Below are 19,446 nucleotides of genomic sequence, written 5' to 3'. Positions count from 1 at the left end.
ATTTTGGAAACAGAATACTCCAACAATATAGACAAATAGATGTAATTTTGTATCTGTTTGTATGTATATAGTCTGGAAAACCTATCTCTATAACGAAGCATATAAACTTATAAAATATATTTATATTCTAGCATTGTGGAAAAGATAAACAACCCAAATGAAAGAATGACAACCATCGAAATTAAGTTTATATATAGATATGAAAACCTTTGCTGCTGTAATTACTTCAGACACTGCGGTAGAATGTAAAACATAAACTTCCAGTAAACCACTTTTTATTTAAATCATGTAAATAAGTCTGTATATTTGTTCAATGACTTAATTTAACAATACGGACATATATTAATAAACAAATAATTTAAAAGCGACAAACAATTGAAGGATTAAAAAGCATGGAATGAAATAAAGAAGAGACGTTGCGAGCCTGTCCTTGTTTTATCGTTATTTCCATGGCAGATGCTCGTCTGAACTCCAATCTTTGGTCCCCCCTCGCCAATCTTTCACGAAAAACACCCGTCTAGCTGAATCCACTGTGAAAAATTTCCCCCACTCTATATCTGTGCCTAAATCAAAATGCGGATTCCATGAACAAAGCTTCTTTCTTAGAACTGCACGCCTGTGGAACTCTGTTCCGTCTGCCTGCTTCCCTCCGGACTACAACTTGGATGTCTTCAAGTCTAATGTTAACAAATTCCTAATGAACCGCCCCCTTAAGTAAACACTCCATCAAATCTCCACACTAACGTAATGTACTTGCAATAACCCTTATCCCTGAGTGGCTTCCGGGCCTTGATAAGTGGTGATCACTGTGTAAAAAAAAAAGAAAAAAAAGTGAAATTGTCTGTGCGCGTGTTTGTGTGTATACATTTCCCTACCAAATTACTCTGTCAATTTTCAGTCTACAGACTCAAGATTTGACATAAGGGGTATTGAGATTTGAGAAATAATGGTTAAGAAGAACAATTGATAAATTTAAAAGATGAGAAATAAAAGTTACATATAACTTTATTAAATCAATAATCGAAAATGAGAGCAAAATAAAAAAGAATCTGTTTAGGCCATAGAATTTCGAAGCTAAATGCTTTTCATCAGAAGAGGAGGAAAACCGACATTCCAATGTTATATTGGTATACAAAGATAAAACCAGAACATTTAGATTAAAAATTAAAAAAAATATACATGAGGTGAATTAATGAAAACTATCAAAGAGGATAGGGATAAAAAACAAGGAGTGTTGGTAAGGGAGGGTTAGATAACTGGGGGCAGGGGGACTAGAGAAAGGAAAGACAAAGGAGGAAGTAAAATGGAGAAACATAAAAAAAACAGGTGGAGAAAAAAAAGAAAATTTAAGTAGAAAAAAGATAAAAAGTAATCTGAGTGTGACAACAATCGTCCAATAGAGGCTCATTTGAAAATAAACTCCAAAACAATGAATTCAATAGAAATCCAGGTTGGACTATACTTGTCCAATAAAAATTGGTTTGAAAATAAACTCACATTGAAAAAAAAAATAGGTAATCTTCAAGACAGACTGCAATGGAAAATTTCCAGGTAAAATAGTCCTCAGGCATGTTCCACATGTCTGGAATTGATCCGAGGAGTTTCTAAAATCTAAGCTCAATCTTTAAAAATTAACAAAATAAGAAAACATTATGATTGTCGACTATTTCTCGATGATTGGAATGGAACTTGCCAGTATGTATGAGTGCACGTGCATACTTCATTCATTTTTTCTTATCTTATCAACTGTCTAGATCACTCTGGCACTTCAGATGTAGGTAGTTTTTTTTTTTTTATTCTTTTTCTTGAGTCCAGGTGCTCCTATAATTACTGTAATGATGAAGATTGTTCTAAGATTCCAGTTTCTTTTCATGTCATTACAACCAGGCAATGCCGGGTGGCCTGCTAGTTTATTATAAAAAAAAATATTGATGTTTAAAACAAAAAACAAAAAATATGTTTTATCAGTTGTATATAATTGTTTTATCAGTGATTCTTCAATTTATAGTTTCAACCAGCACATCATCATATTCTCCCAGTTTCCAGACTGAAACAACATGCAGAAATTTAAATGTAATGTGAACAAACATCTCACTGAACAATTGCACAATTAGAATGTCCACAGAAATCTGTCTCTTAATTTTCAGTAGCTGCTATGTCTCAGTGGCAAGTTATCTAGTTTGCAGTGAACATAAAAAATTTTTTTTTTCTTAATGTTTGGTTTAATGTTTATTTTATGATGGCATGTGTTGGACCGCTTTTAAAAATTGACTTTCAAACTAACCCATCGTTGGTCAGCTCATTATTTAAACTACATAACCTGAATACAACATTTTTTTATAAGTTATTAGCTTGGTTTTAGCAAAAGTTATATAGGTCAGACTCTCTTCCTAAGTTCATCGGCGTTTAAGACCAATGCTTTTATCAAGATGCAATCTATAGGTGATTGCCTACCCTTTATTTCTTAATATTTCTAGATATGACCTCCTTATCAAAAGTGCTGGAAACTGCTTGCATGTTCAAATATGTAGGTTTACTACTATGTTAACAACAGAGTTTTGTGATGATGGAAGTTAGATTACAGACAAAGTATCTGGCTCGTAAATCTTTGTTTTTTGGGGTTTTTTCAGTAATCATCCAATCATTTTTGTTTTCCTTAATAGTAAAAAGAAAATTATTTCACACGCAATACTAGATATTGTCTTATGGCTAGGTTCATTACTAACCAGGAAAGTGTTACCTCTTTTGCCTAAAGAAAGAGTTTATTAGATATGTATAGAAGTGAAACCTGGCAAGTGAAAATTGAGGACATGCGTTGCATGAAGAGAAATTATACAAGAATGATTTGATAGATGTGTAATGTATGTCTTAAAAACAGTTTGCTTCTGGCCATATTGAAAGAATAGAGAAGAGTTGGGTAAAACAGGAGATTTGGTTTAAAAACTATCAAAGAATGGATAAAAGTTCTTGGGTTAGAAGATGTGGAACAGTTGAGGTAGCAGGATTAGTTGGCAGAGGGGAAAAAAAAAAAAAACGAGAGGAAGTTATAAGGATGGACTAAAGAGAAAGAGGGATAAACAAAAACCTGGTCAGAGATAGGTTAGTTTGAAAGTCAATTCCTAAATGTGGTCCAATACAACCCATCATGTAAAACTAAGGATAAAGTAAAGATGACATCATTTTTTTCCTTTTTTAATCAGCTTCCCTCGTACGGACACGTTCGCACATTATCAAAAAATAAAAATAAAATGTATCTTCCTGTAACTCCAAACAACTGTAACACTCATTTATTATTCTAACTTTCAAATCCCAGTGGGGACTGACCTTGTCAGAAACAACTTTATGGTATAGGAAAATGGTTTTCAGATGAAATAGTTATCGTCATCTTTATGTTTCAGCTACCAGAAATGAGAACACATTTTTATTTTTTTCTGCAAAGTTACTACTTATTAAGACCACAGGCTACTAGAGGATAAGGATTAATGCGATAGCATGACAGCTAGCTGAAAAGCAAAGAACCCCATGAAATAACTGAAAATGATTATAAAAACTGTTTGGCTACTCATGAAGACGCGATATGACAGGAACATATTAATATTCAATCTGAAGCCGATTATGTTGTAATTTGTAAAGAAGTAGTTCTATGGCAATGTGTTCCACAGAAAAGAAGTCCTTGTAGAGAAGTTCTGCTCATGAAAATTGTGCCTGTTGCAAAGCATATGGAGAAAGAAAGAAATGTTTTTATTTTTCTAGTCAAGAAAGTTCTTGTTGCAAATTCTTTTACAAGAAGGAACCAAAAACTGGAACGCAATTAAGTACCTTCGTTGAAAATAACAATAAAACCATAGAGAGACTAGCGATGTCTATTCTGTGATATGCATGCAACGGCCTTGCTGTTTTAACAGTGTCGGCAACTACAGTTCTCCAAATTGTAGAGCCATGATAATCTCAGGAAAACAAGTAAAGACAGTAGTTTCCGTTGCTTTCCGTCTTGATTCGGGGGTGTATCTCTCCCTGTAAGTTAAACGTGCCCTCATACACCAACTTTGAAACTTCTATAACTCTGCGTGGTACATACAGTGCTTAGACTTCCCAAATGGTCACCCATCTTGTACTGGCCAGGCTTATCATTGCTTAATTTCAGTGATTTGGCGAGAACCAGCAAGTCAACATGATTGTGCCATATATATATATATATATATATATATATATACACGCACAGGGTGACCCAAAAAAAAAAAAAAAGCTAAATGCAGGCCATCAAGAACATATGCTGGAGAACGGAGAAAAAAGGCCAAAGACCCTAGTGTTTTGATGTGACGTTTTGAATATAATAAACTAGTTATGACTAAAGTTTCATTTCATTCGAACAAAACACTAAGAAACAGGGCCTAATTAGAGTTGGGGCCCGTTTTGTGGGGGGGGGGGGTCACCCTGTATATATATTAAAAAAGATACATATATATGTTTGAAGCTAAAACAAGGCATTGTTACAAAATAAACAGATATTTATTTTGTTTGAAATTTATGTTAAAGGTCATAAATATATTTCAAAGGAAACCTTCGTCTTCAGTATGTCTTTCTTTTTTTGTCATGTTGTTGGAGCAGAGAATTAGCCATTTGTTGTTTCTACGGTAGTTTTTTTTAAGTCTCAAAACGGTGCAATTCGTCCCGCAAAATTCACATGAAGATTTTGTTCCTTAGAAGCGCTAGTTGAATTTGAATTAAATAAGAGACTTCAAAAGGAAAAGACAAACAAAATTAACTTGAGTGTACGATCATTTTGGAAATGATATTCATTTTATTAAAATTGACATTATATATATATATATATATAACTACTTCATTTATTCACATAAATTTAATATACGAAAGTATAGATTTATGCGTAAACTTAAAGTATTTACTTCAAAAGTGCTCAATACATAGGTAGAGCTAGTTAGTAATTTATAAAATATATATGGCGATTAAGCTACACTGAATATTCTGCATTTCATCCAACTATAGGATTCGTCAGGCTTATGCGCATAAGCCTGACGAATCCTATAGTTGGATGAAACGCAGAATATTCAGTGTAGCTTAATCGCCATATATATGTTATTAATTACTATATATATATATATATATATATATATATATTCTGTGACAAAGGGTAATAAACATAAAAGATCATCCCTCAATCAATTTTTAACTTTATCGAAACAATGAAGAACAATCTTAGCAACATTTCTTCAAGGCAACAACTCCATTTTACAACATATGAGACTCGTATATAAGTAGAGAATTATGTGTATTTAGGCAGTATTTTTTCATTCAAACAAACAATATTAAAGATCATTGTTGGAGCTCAGTATTTTGTTCTTCAGTAATCCTGTCCTCCAGCATGTGTTTAAGTCCCTTAATTTCCATGGTGTATTTCTGAATTACTTCTTGGGCCATGTGTAATTTCCCTTTTAATTAAATTAATTTGGAATTCCTGACTTGTGGTATCATGTTGCGCTGGATTGCATCAGGAGTCAGATATCTTCTGGGGCAGCAGAACGATCCAATCATTTTTCTAGTGGCCTTAGCAACAGATTGGATGTAAATCTACCATTTTAGATTAGGTGTGAAAGAGACAAATATACTTCTGTAGTTCATACTGGGGTATTTAACACTTTCAATTTTACAACACACCAGGTCACTGAACTTAAACGCATCAGACTTATCCACGTGCGAGTAAATACTCAGATTGCAATATCATCAAATTGAAGCAGATGCAGCCTGTCATTAAAGAATGTTAATTAACATTTTTACTTTTCATCTGTAAAGTGGCAAATCATATTAAGTTACCTACTTTGTATAATGTACACCTGATCTTAGTTTTTTAATTCTGTGGTTTGCTCAAACTTTCCCTTCAATGTTTTATTTGTTTCTTGTAATCATTAATTCCAAATACATTAACACTAGTTAAAATATTCTTCAACCACAAGTTCCTCAAATTTACTGATTAACACTTTTTGATGATAGCAAGAATTTTCTACATTTGTAACGTGGTCGTTACTCTCGACCAGTGTTCATTATAGTTCAAATCTCTCTCAGACCCCCACACCATCTGGTACATTAAAAAGGAACAACCCAAAAAAATAAATCCGACTTGCTGTTTTTCTGTTATAGCAAAAGGCATTTATTACCATTATTTTCCAAACAATGCCGGCTTCTTGTTTTTCCTAAATGTTTGTTTCGTCTGCCATGAGATTAACAAAACCCTGCCATCTCAACACCAGCTTAAAATTCCCTCACCATAACCCCAAGACCACACATGCATCTCACTTGGCATATGTTTTTCTTTTTGCTTTCTTCACGTTACCGCCTTCAACTTTACACATTAATCTTTTCCGGCGCAGACTTTACTTCTTCCCGACCACGTGGGTTTTTATTTTCTTTTTCTTCTCAGGCAAGCCTGCACACACTTCCTAATTTTCATGTGCTTTTTCGGCTACTGCTGCTAATATCTTTGCAAGCCAGCTATCTTACAGCTCCTGCTGATATTCTACCATGTGCTCATACGCGCTCCATTAAACACCTAACCCAAAACATTTTCTACATGTACTAACCCAAAACATTTTCTACATGTACTAACCCAAAACATTTTCTACATGTACTAACCCAAAACATTTTCTACATATACTAACCCAAAACATTTTCTACATGTACAAACCCAAAACATTTTCTACATGTACTAACCCAAAACATTTTCTACATGTACTAACCCAAAACATTTTCTACATATACTAACCCAAAACATTTTCTACATGTACTAACCCAAAACATTTTCTACATGTACTAACCCAAAACATTTTCTACATGTACTAACCCAAAACATTTTCTACATGTACTAACCCAAAACATTTTCTACATGTACTAACCCAAAACATTTTCTACATGTACTAACCCAAAACATTTTCTACATGTACTAACCCAAAACATTTTCTACATGTACTAACCCAAAACATTTTCTACATGTACTAACCCAAAACATTTTCTACATGTACTAACCCAAAACATTTTCTACATATACTAACCCAAAACATTTTCTACATGTACTAACCCAAAACATTTTCTACATGTACTAACCCAAAACATTTTCTACATGTACTAACCCAAAACATTTTCTACATGTACTAACCCAAAACATTTTCTACATGTACTAACCCAAAACATTTTCTACATATACTAACCCAAAACATTTTCTACATATACTAACCCAAAACATTTTCTACATGTACTAACCCAAAACATTTTCTACATGTACTAACCCAAAACATTTTCTACATGTACTAACCCAAAACATTTTCTACATGTACTAACCCAAAACATTTTCTACATGTACTAACCCAAAACATTTTCTACATATACTAACCCAAAAATTCATATATTCTTCCAGCATGGGCACACCATCAAAGGTTCCTTTAATCTCCGTCTGAAGTCACCAGATTTAAGCCTTTACGACTCACATTATCATTCGTATCATTCTTATATCATATCTTCATGCAATGCATGTCTTCAACCCTCATTGGCCAGGTTTCATTTCAATACATCATCATCACTGTATACATGCTTGATAAACTCGTCCCTTAGTTTGGTAGTTTCTCTTTCATTTCTGAGACAGCCTTGTGCAAAAATGTTTGGCCAGTTGTGTGATAGAGGTTGTTTTACTGGTTCTCATCTCCTGATGTCAATGTACCATCATAATGCTTGGATTCCTAATGATTGTGTAAAATGGAATGTAACAGAGTGCAGTAAGGGAAAAAAAAACTATAAAAAGAGAGCATGTTATAGAAGATGAGGACATTAGAGACGTGAGTGACATTCAAGAGGGCAGAGGTCAGAGAGAAAGAGCATGATCACGGTTTATTCGGGGGAAAATACCCTGAAATAAATGTTATAAAAAAAAAAAAAAAAAAAAGTAGAATTATTACTTGCTCTATATTTCTTGTGACATACTCTGCTACAACGTGTTGGGCCCCAAGTGTCTATATGTTAACACACGTGTAAATGTGTGAAATATTAAAGTTATTTTGGGAAAAGTTTGTTTATTGCTGATTCCAGCTACCAAAATGTATATGGAAAGAATATATGCATGACTGGAGTTATAAAATTTTCGAGCTCACGTTCTGAAATGATGTATATTTTGGAACGCAAGTACTGAAGACATATTCTACCAGTACTCACACCTGAGAGTATCCTGTATCTCTAAAAAGCCATCATTCGCACATGCATGGAGTATTATTGTTATCTTTGGACTAGCACATCAACCACTAGTCTCTCCTTTTTTGCATCGTTGTCAAGTACTTTAATATAATGTGCTCTGAAACTCACTGCACTCGTATCGTCAAGAAAATTTCACTACTTCACAGTTGAGGCTCATAGATGATGGAAAACTTTCTACTCTAACAGCTTTTTCCTCTCAGACTGCTAAACTTTGGAATCCCCTCTCCGCGAACTGCTTCTCTAACTGTACTGACATGCAGCAGTTTAAATGTAGTGCAAACAAACATCTCGCTCATCTCTCCTAAACATGGTCCCAATTAGTAGATGCTTATGTGCAAGTGATGATGTGCTTTGTTTGGGATTAACATGACAAAAAGCGTCAAAAAAATAAAAAAATAAATAAAAAAATAAAAAAAATAAAAATTATATCAAGAAACTTGGTATTGTGGGATTATGAATGTCTTATGAGCTCGGCATTTCATATGGTCCACCCTTATATCAACTCCATAATATGAATCAATAGCACACTTGCTTTCCATGCAGGTCTTCATGTGTGTTCCGATGTCTTGCACACTTACAGAGCGTGCGATAGACTGAGAAAGACATTGTGTAATTGTGTAACAGAAAATATGATTGCACGCAAGCCGATGTCAATGTTTCTGATCTCGTCACGTCAAGAAGTCCAATACACTTGTAGCACCGTAAATACCGACATAGGACGAAAAAAAAATAAAGAAGAGATATAAATAAAAGTACTAACCACTGCCCATAGGGCAGACTTGAGGTGAAGTAGGTCAAGGTCTGTGTGTAACACCTGGCATTTGATACAACGGAAATATTCTAAAACACATTCCTGAAAAAAAAAAAAAAAAAAAAAAAAAAAAAAAAAAATGAAAGGTCTTCGAAACATTAAAAATCAAAGCAAAGAAAAAAAAATCTAAATTTCAATATGAATTATGAAAACAAAATAATAAAGTAAACAAACAGAAAATCAAAATATGCAGACGACTCTTCAACATTTTTTTTTATAATTACTAGGTGGAACGATATAACCCTAACCCTGTACAGTTTTCTCATGAGGATTATTGCATAAACGACTACAATAAATTGGATTAAAATTAAACATTTGTGCAACAATCACGCAATATTAGTGATGCACACAAACGTGATATAAATAGACAACCTTATTATCATTAATAATTATTGGTTCTGATCAATCTAGATGAGATATTGATTATTTTCCTCCTCAGATTAATAATGGAAAAGAAATTCTGAGGTTTGCGGCAATTTGATATATATGATTAGTTTGTTTTTTTTTTGGAAAAAGAAATCCAGCAGAGTGCTCACTTAAAAGGAAAATCCAAAGACATCCGAAAAATAAGAGCGTATTTATATTTTGTATTTGATGTACAGAAAGTTGTTAGATGAGATAAGTCATTGGTACTGTCGGTTTCAAGCCCGATAATTAGGACCGTTTTAAATATCCATATCAAGCTCTCTTCAGCCAATACTAATATATATATATATATATATATATATATAGAGAGAGAGAGAGAGAGAGAGAGAGAGAGAGATATCCTCTGAAACTAAATCTTTGAATACTTCCATCATAAGTGTCACACTTAAATAGTGATACATAGATTTATAGCCAAAACAAATAAAAAATGTCAGTTATTATAAAATATTAAGATTTCATACTTTTACTGTAGCTGTTTCTCCCGTTTCACCAAATGGTTAGAGCGTTTGCAAATGCGCAAAAAGATTGGGGTTCAATCCGTTGTTGAGTTATAAAAAAAAATGAAAACAAATAAATGGAACTGTACACCACCTTGTTAAACACTTGGCATTATAAGGTGAAGAATCAAGGTTAAGTGGAGCGAGAAAGAGTGATACCCTTCCTTATACTTAAGTATAGTAGCTAGTGAAAAGGGAGACTTTGGGTCACCCCAACTATGGTCGACCACTTTACTTTATGGCTCCAAAAGCTAGCTGTTGGTTAATAAAAAAGACAGTTTGAATATATATGAATCATTTATGTGTGATTTTTATTTACTTCACCAGGACGAGTATTTTTCTAGTATTTGTGTGTGTGTGTGTTTTTTTTATGTGTATGTGTACATGTACGCGTGTATGTCTTTACATGTATACGTGTGTGTTTGTTTGTTTACGTGTGTGTGTGTGCGCGTGCGTATGTTTGTTTACGTGTGTGTGTGTGTTTATTTACATGTATGCTAATGTTACGTTTTTTTATTTTTCTTCCTTTGAAAATTGTAATGCTGGGTATGGGGCAGCCAAACCAGCTGCCAACATTGCCCTGCTTTTTATTGAAACCAACCGAGAGCTCTTTTTAGTATCCCTGTTGTTTCCTTATGTCTGTGTGTGTGTGTGTGTGCGTCATTACATGTGTGTGCGCATGTGTGTTTATATGTATGTTTGCACCTGTGTGCATGTGTTTACATGCATACATGGTGGAATAATAAAATTGTCGCTCTAGAAAAGATGACATGATTCCATTTCCATTTGATGGAAACTGGTTTTCTTTTTTTTTGTTGCAAACCATCTACTAATTGGCTGGTTGCGTACATATCTCAAAAGCAATGGGAGTCGTCTATCATGTCCGAAGTGACACAATGTTCAACAAGTGAGATAAGAGAGGCGCTGCTGTACAACTCCTGTCCTCTATCAATCCAAGTTATGATAACAGGACCATTGCCAGCACCCTCAAAATGCATTGCTGGATTGCCACGAATGACAGATGTGCCCAGCGTGATGAAAACAAAGTTTCCGGCAATAGTTATGGTCTTTGGTATGGTTTCAAGTGAGGGCCATATCATACCACCTCACATCTTCAAAGATGGCTTAAAAGTCAACACCAAAGTGTACCTGGATGTGCTGAAGAGTGTGGTGATCTCCTGGTACAGTCAGGTGGCCACTGGTAGACCCTAGAGGTGTCGGCCCACATCCAAAGAGACCAAGGCTTGGTTTCAGAAGTGTTACAACTTTGTACCCTTCTCTCATTGGTTCCTCACCTGCCCAGACCTGAATTTGCTGGACTACTTCGTTTTGGTTATACGTTGAGAACATCACCAACATGACCTCCAACAACACCAAAGCCAGCCTTATCACCGCCATCTATTAAGCATACACCGAGTTCCTGCCAGCTTGTAGAAAAGGTATGCTCCCAGTTCCGGACACATATTGAGGCGGTAATTGAGGCTGAAGGTGGCTACATTGAATAGACATCAGCTCTACTACATAATAAAATTAGTCGAATTGATTTTTTTCAATAAAAGTTTTAAAATAAAGCTGTAGTGTTGTTTTGTTTAGGGCGACAATTTTATCGTTGCATCCTGTATTTATACATGTGTGTGTGTGTGTGTGTGTGTTTACATGTACAGAATGTACCTACCTGTGATTTCAATAACTGGAATCCCTCTTTGTGCTGTGTCAGCTGACCATACAAATGAATTGGTAAATAAACATCTTTTTTGGGACGTCTGCAAAGACAATCAAAATATTTATTTACTTTCATCTGTCTGCATCAAGACAAAAAAAAAAAAAATAGACACAAAAACAATTAAGAAAACCGGCACAATCCGATTTCAAGATTAAAAAGAAATTCAAAGAACATAGAATTCATGTCACTCAAATTTGAAGACAAAAAGTTAAAAAATGGTCTTTAAATAAAAAAAACTCGAAGCAGGTGTTGTACAAGGTGCCTTCCATAAGTCTCCAGACATTTTTTTTTTTTTTACAAGCATTTAAAATTGGCATAGACTCTTGAAAATTCAGTATGTTATTGCTATACATACTATGACATGACTGACCAATTTTTATGATTTCAGGTTAAAATGAACAGCTACAGCAAGGATTGGAATACACCCTACTAAAGCCTAATTGTCATAGCTGGTGAATTTCAAAAATGCAATTTCGACTTGAGGACACTTTAGAAGAACTATATGCAATAAAATTCTGTTTTAAATTTGGAAAAATGCCACAGAAACATATGGAATGAATCAAGCATGAATCAAGCATCAGTTTTTGAGTGGCATAAGAGATTCAAGAAAGGCAGGAATGAGGAGAGGTGTGGGAGGAGTAAGGAAGTCAGACCACCAGAGTTGATCGCCCAAATAAAAAATTTTGTAGATAAGTACCATGTGTCTATACAAACAATAAGTGCACAGTTTGATGTCAGTGTGGGAACTGTACGCAAACTTATTTGCGAGGAACAGAAGATGCAGAAGATTAGCACAAAGTTTGTCCCCGGGGTGCTCAGAGAAGATCACAGATTATTTGACAAACATGGCATCAAGACAGTTTCTCACTCTCCCTATAAGTCCAGACCTTGCTCCCTGCAACTTTAGATTATTCCCTAAACTCAAGGAAAACCTTAGAGTCTGTCGTTATCAGAGAACTTAGGAGTTGAAAGAGGCTGTGACGAAGGTAATTGATACATTTATATAAGAGGACTTTTATGGGGTCTTTAAGAAATTGTTGGAACGGTGCAAGTGCATTGAAGCTGTTGGAGATTACTTCAAAGGGGACAAGAGTTTTATGTTTGTACTATCAATGAAAGTGTCCATACGAAAAATGTCTTGAAACTTATTCAAGGCATCTCGTATATACGTCCTTGACAATTAGTCCAATACAGTTGAGCTGTTTTTTAGTTAGTGACCTTGCTTTTGTCGACACACCATGAAATGACCCAACAACGGTCGACATACCATGAAATGACCCGACAACGGTCGACACACCATGAAATGACCCGACAACGGTCGACACACCATGAAATGACCCGACAACGGTCGACACACCATGAAATGACCCGACAACGGTCGATGCACCATAAAATGACCCAACAACGGTACCCGCATCATAAAATGACCCAACAACGGTACCCGCACCATAAAATGACCCAACAACGGTACCCGCATCATAAAATGATCCAGCAACGGTAAACGCATCATAAAATGACCCAGCAACGGTATCCGTATCATAAAATGACCCAGCAACAGTACCCGCATCATAAAATGACCCAACAACGGTAAACGCATTATAAAATGACCCAACAACGGTAAACGCATCATAAAATGACCCAGCAACGGTAAACGCATCATAAAATGACCCAGCAACGGTAAACGCATCATAAAATGACCCAGCAACGGTAACCGCATCATAAAATGACCCAACAACGGTAAACGCATCATAAAATGACCCAACAACGGTAACCGCATCATAAAATGACCCAGCAACGGTAACCGCATCATAAAATGACCCAACAACGGTAAACGCATCATAAAATGACCCAACAACGGTAAACACATCATAAAATGACCCAACAAAAGTAAACGCATCATAAAATGACCCAGCAACGGTTGACACACTAAAATAATACAGCAACGATCAACATATTATAAAATGACCGGGCAATGGTTGATTACTCGGACCTGTTGGGTCAGTATATGTTATAGCTAGCTATTTTTTTAATTCCTTTTATATCATATATATATATATATATATATATATATGAATGATACTTTTCAAAGGATGCGACAGAGGTAAAGTGTTCCCACTTGTTTTCTTTTCCTCATAAAGGAAATGTTTCTTTTCCTTAATGTTTCATTGTTAAAGTGTTTTTTATTCAACAAGTCTGAAGAAAGGCTGTTCTTGTGAAAACGACATTGTTTGAATTTGTCGAAATGGTCTTGAAACAATTGTAACTAACAATGAAATACACTTTTTGTTGCTATCAAGTATTGGTTTTTGTTAAAACAGTATATATATATATATATATATATATATATATATATACATGATCTTCAAAGGCTGTTGAAACATATTAGCCAAAAAAAAAAAAAAAGTAGATTTTTATTTCTTTTTAGGAGGTAAACTACACTGGGTTAGGTCATAATAAAATACCAAATATTTTTTTAAATATGTAAATTGATAAAGTTTTTTTGTATTGTTTGTATTGCTTCTTTTTACATTGGAAAAACATGACATATTTGTTTCATTTTTGTTTGTAAACGATTCCAACTTGCAATGAAAATGCAATTGAAATAATAGTTTTAAAAATTTGGGATGCTAAAAACGTACATGTTTTAAGGAGGAAGTCTTTCCCCGTATAATCAAAAGCATTCATGAACAAGGTTTGTTAAAAAAAATTCTGTTTAAAATTAAAAATAGAAAAGTTCATATTGTTTAAAATTATAAAAAGTTCTATTTATATTATTTAAAATTTAAAAAAAAAAAACGTTCTGTATACATTGTTTAAAATAAATAAAAAGTGTTTATTATTTTTTTTTTCAAGTTATGTTCATTTTTGAAAAAAAAGTTCTGCTTATTTAAAACTGTTAACCAACTATTAAATACGAATATTATTGTCTGCATATTGTTTGCATAGTAACATAACTGTGATTAGGAGAAATTGGGATTGAGAGTATTTCACCATTCAATCTCTAATCTTGCCCGATTTTTTATATTTGTAACACAAACCAATTTTTAAAAAAACATTTATAAAAAAGTTAGATGTTATGTGTTGAGAGTCAAGTAGTTTCTTTCTATTAACACATTTTCAACGACTGGGCAAGCTGATCTGAGTAATTTTAATGTCTTTAAACTGTCAATTATAGAATATATAAAAGATTTTAAATTGTAAATATTTTTGTTTTGTTTTTGTTTGAATATGATTCCAACTTGCACTGAAAAATACAAATAAAATTTGTAAAATATTGACGTAAAAAAAAAACAAATGGGATTTATAATTTTGTTTTTATTCGCATATTTTAAACACAAAAAAATTGTTGATTAAAAAGTATATTTCATAGCTTTGTTTTTATTTACTTGCATGCACAGAATTTTTCAAACCAGAAACTGTAAACCAGATGCACAGTTTCAATGCCCAAGCAAGACGATTGGAGTTTTATATTATAATAAGTGGACACTAGAATTAGATTAGCTTTATTGTTCATTGTTTAATATTTGAACATGTTGCTTAAAAAAAAATTCTTTTGGTATAGTCTTCGTTTCTTTATAAAAATGTAATTTTTTTTAGATTACTACTCTCAGAATTCATGTTGAGAAATTATAAATCCAGACATTGGGGACATTGCAAAGAAGGTGGGCTCCCTCTATCATGCTAGATGACTACTCACCTTTGAGAGCATCCTGTACCTCTACAGAGCTACTATTCGCGCATGCAGCATTGTTGCCACATCTGGGCTGGTGCATCTACAACTAGTCTCTCACTCTTGGATGGACTCCAAAAAAGAGTCTTCAATCTAATAGGTTCCAATTTGTTAACTAAGCTTTAACTCCTGTTCCATTGCCGCAATGTTGCATCTATGTGCCTGTTTTACTAATATTTTAATGGAATGTGTTCTGATGAACACCTTGCACTTGTGCCCCCTCAATGTATATATCCCTGACAAACCCACTTAGCAATAAAATCACACCCTTTCAATGTTGTCCCTAAATGCCAAAAAGCTTTTTACTCTGAAAGTTTCTTGCCTTAGACAGCTAGATTTTGGAATTCCTTTCCTACTACCTGCTTCCCCGACTGTACTGATATGCAGAAGTTTAAATGTAATGTGAACCAACATCTTTTTAATCTTTCCTAGGCATGGTCTCAAATAATAGCTCCTTATGTTCAAGTGGCAATATGCCTTGTTAAGGGTGAATATGAGTAAAAATAAATAAATAAATAAAAATAAAAAAAAGAATAAAAATGTTTTAAATCCTTTCAATTCTAGGATTTTCCCGAATAATTTAATGTTTTTCTTCTCAATTCCAGAGTTTTTCAGAACTCTCAATGATTAATAAGATTTTCCAGGTGGCTGGCAACCTTAAAGCGCCAGACTGATAATAACTAGTTGGAGCCAACATTTTCCAACGATGAATACAATTTTTATCGCAACAGATGTAGACCATGTTAGTTTTAAGAAACTAAAAAAAAAAAAATGGTTTCACAGGTGTGAAAAAATAAAAAGGTTGCAAGGATATTTCTTCAGGATGGCAGTCTTTCAATCTTAGTTTAAAGCAGCTACAATAGAAAGAAGTGCCAACTGAGTAAACATGTTTGACTTTGGCTAATTCAAAGATGATTCGAGAGAAAGCCAAATACAAAATGTAAGAATTCTTTAAAGTCCTGCTAATGGCAACCAATTAACTCGACATCTGAGTTGTGGTAGGAAGAACATTCCTCCTGACTTTGGTTTGTTTGTTTAGACTAAAAACAAAGAGAACCAATTACAAAGATCATTGGCACCATCTGCTCACATTCTTGCCGTCTTTTCTTTTAACACCTTCAAGCCAAACGCATACCTGTACCATAAACATTACAAAAGAGATGAGAGATACATGGAGCACTTGTGTGTCTAGATACATTCAATTAATTAGCAACATAGGTTTTTAGTAGTCAATAAAAAAAAAATTTTTTAATAAAAAAACCTGAAATCGAGATAAATTTGTTAAACTGTGGGAGTGTATACAGGGTGGAATGATAAAACTGTCGCCATACAAAAGATGCCATGATTCCATTTCCATTTGATGAAAACTGGTTTTCTTTTTTTGTTGTAGACCATCTACTAGTTGGCCAGTTGTGTACAAATTTCAAGAGCAATAGGAGCCTTCTATTATGTTTGAAAGTGACACAATGTTCAACGAGCAAGATCGAAGAAGCGCTGCTGTACAACTCCTGCTCTCTACAGATCCAAGTTATGACAACAGGACCATTGCCAACACCCTCAAATTGTATCACTGGATTGCCATGAATAACAGGGATGTTCCCAGGGTGATGAAAACAAAGTTTCCAGCCACGATTCTGATCTTTGGTGCGGTTTCAAGTGAGGGTTACATCATGCCACCTCACATCTTCGAAATCAGCTTGAAAATCAACACCTGGATGTGTTGAAGAGTGTAGTGCAATCAGGTGGCCATTGGCAGATACTGGGCGTGGCGCCAGTTCACAAGTCTAAAGAGGTCCAGGCTTGACTTCAGAAAGAGTGCTACGACTTTGTACCTTTCTCTTACTAGCTCCTCACCTCCCCCAACCTAAACCCACTGGACTACTTCATTTGGTCATATATTGAGAACATCACCAACATGACTTCCCACAACCCCAAAGCCAACCTGATCGCTGCCATCTGCCAAGTAATCGCGGAGCTCCCGCTGGCACTTGTGAAAAAGTGACTTGTATCGAAGCTGTGATAGTGAGTGAAGGTGGTTACATTGAATAGATGTCAGCTCTACTACATAATCAAGTTAATTGAACTGATTTTTTCAATAAAAGTTTTAAAATAAAGCTGTAGCGTTGTTTTCCTTATCATTCCATCATGTATATAAATAGATGGATTTTCATTTGTCAGAATAATGAGGACCATCTGATCATCTAACTTCCCCAACATTTTATGAATTGCTTGGCATCTTAGCCTTCAAGGCAAAAATTAATGTTTTCAGTTTTCAGAAAGAACTGTTATAAGAGGGAAAAGGAAAGCAAGACAGAGAAAAAAACAGGACTAAAAAAAAAATAAAACAAGAGATCGAGAGGAAAAAAGAAAAAAGGAAAAGTAACATCTAATTAAATAGCGAAAAACAAAGAGTAAAACTCTAGAGATTCGATAGACATCAGTTTTGTTTTTTTTTTATTATTTAAAAAAAAAAAAAATTCCATCAAAAAGTGGAAACTCAAATCCATGGAAGGCTCTTGTATTTTAACGTGCAGATTTTTCTGGATTAAAAAGAAAAAAAAAAAACCAATAAAAGAATCTACAAACTGATAGAAAGAAAACCAGTTGGTCTGTAACAATGGACACATCCTGACAATATCTGTTTCCCTTTTTGCTTTGTTTTGTTAACTTTACTAAAATTAAATATTAATAATAATATATATATAATCAGTTTGTTCAACCTGGGGATGGGGCATCCTACCAAATGCCAGAAATTCACCTACCATTTTCTATATTCCAACTGAGAAATCTTTTTAAGATTCTAAACATCTATTTAAGTTCCATTGTTTGGATATCTCTTGCACTTGGTTCACCGGTTATATTTGCCAGGTAGTTTTTGGAAATCCAGTTGCTCCTATAATTACTGGAATGATAAAGATCTTAAGATTTCAGTTTCTTTTCATGTTTTATAAAAGACCTTCGTACAACGTTTCTGAATTTTGGAGATGAGGATTAGTTATGCGTATTATTTTGATTCAACGGGCTACTATTCTCTCTTGAGTGTCATTTTCACATTTCGGTTAATGTAACCTTCGACCTTCTTCAGATGTATCTTGTCAAACTTGCAAATGTTTTTGTCGAACTTGGGAATTTGTCCACAAGAACCTGGACCAGTGGTTAGAGGACTTAGAAAAATCAATTGTAAAAGTGATATAGGTTCAATCCTCAGTGTGGGCGACCAAAAAATACAATTTTGAATTACTTAGAACCACTATCCAGTCATGGCTGAGGGAACAAGAACCTGCTACCCCCGTGAAGTAAATAAAGGGTTCCATTTGAAATTCCATCAAAATTCCCAAGTTCGACAAGATACACCTAAAGGTCAGAGGTTACATCAATCGAGCCATTTTGAAAATCATACTCGAAATAATACGAAGACGTTGGTATTTTGTTATTTTTTTCCTATCAGCTCTGTTTAACATCATCGAGGGATACTAACTTCTACTATGGTTGCTTCTTTCTCCTACTTGTCCTATATCACCATATCAGGTTTCATTGCTTCGTTTTCAAGGTAACATAGCTGTAGGGATTACATCATCATAGTAAATGGTATATAACTTATTTCCAACTGATTTTTTTACTATCTGTTCCCAGGACTTGTTGTTGTATTTGATATTCAACTTTTTACAAATTGTCCAGTTAATATATTTACACACTCCATTGGGTTTCGTCGTATATTTAATTCATGCAGCATTCTTTCATTGCATCAACCATGACCGAGTAGAAGTCTTAAATGATTCATAATTATATTCTTTACATCTCCTGCACTCAGGATTGAACCATTAACGACTTATGGAACGAGTCATGGCTGATGGAATGAGATCAAGCTAATCCTCATGAATTAAATTCATATATAGATTACCAAATTCAACAAGATACACCTGTAGAAACCCTAAGGTTCTATCAGTTAAAACGTGAGAACAACACCCAAGATGAGAAGAGTAGTTCGAATAATCAAAAAACTATG

At 34.2% G+C, this 19,446-nt stretch overlaps 1 protein-coding gene across 7 annotated transcripts in view; it reads right to left on the bottom strand.

The window, feature by feature from the left end:
• The window catches only part of LOC145261281 (rapamycin-insensitive companion of mTOR-like), a 435,824-nt gene that overhangs the window by 149,613 nt on the left and 266,765 nt on the right, over nt 1-19,446 (bottom strand). For all 7 annotated transcript variants that reach the window (XM_080119764.1, XM_080119763.1, XM_080119761.1 and 4 more), the window contains 2 exons: nt 11,663-11,750; nt 9,014-9,106 (listed from right to left, as the gene is read on the bottom strand). In XM_080119764.1, coding sequence (XP_079975890.1) covers nt 9,014-9,106; nt 11,663-11,750 — 181 coding nt within the window. The remainder of the gene's footprint in view (nt 1-9,013; nt 9,107-11,662; nt 11,751-19,446) is intronic.

This window comes from Euprymna scolopes, chromosome 37 (assembly GCF_053919585.1).
Source record: "Euprymna scolopes isolate OS-2025 chromosome 37, ASM5391958v1, whole genome shotgun sequence".
In the NCBI taxonomy this organism is placed as follows: domain Eukaryota; kingdom Metazoa; phylum Mollusca; class Cephalopoda; order Sepiida; family Sepiolidae; genus Euprymna; species Euprymna scolopes.
Note: the sequence above shows the minus strand (reverse complement) of the source record. Positions and strands in the feature narration are given on the sequence as shown.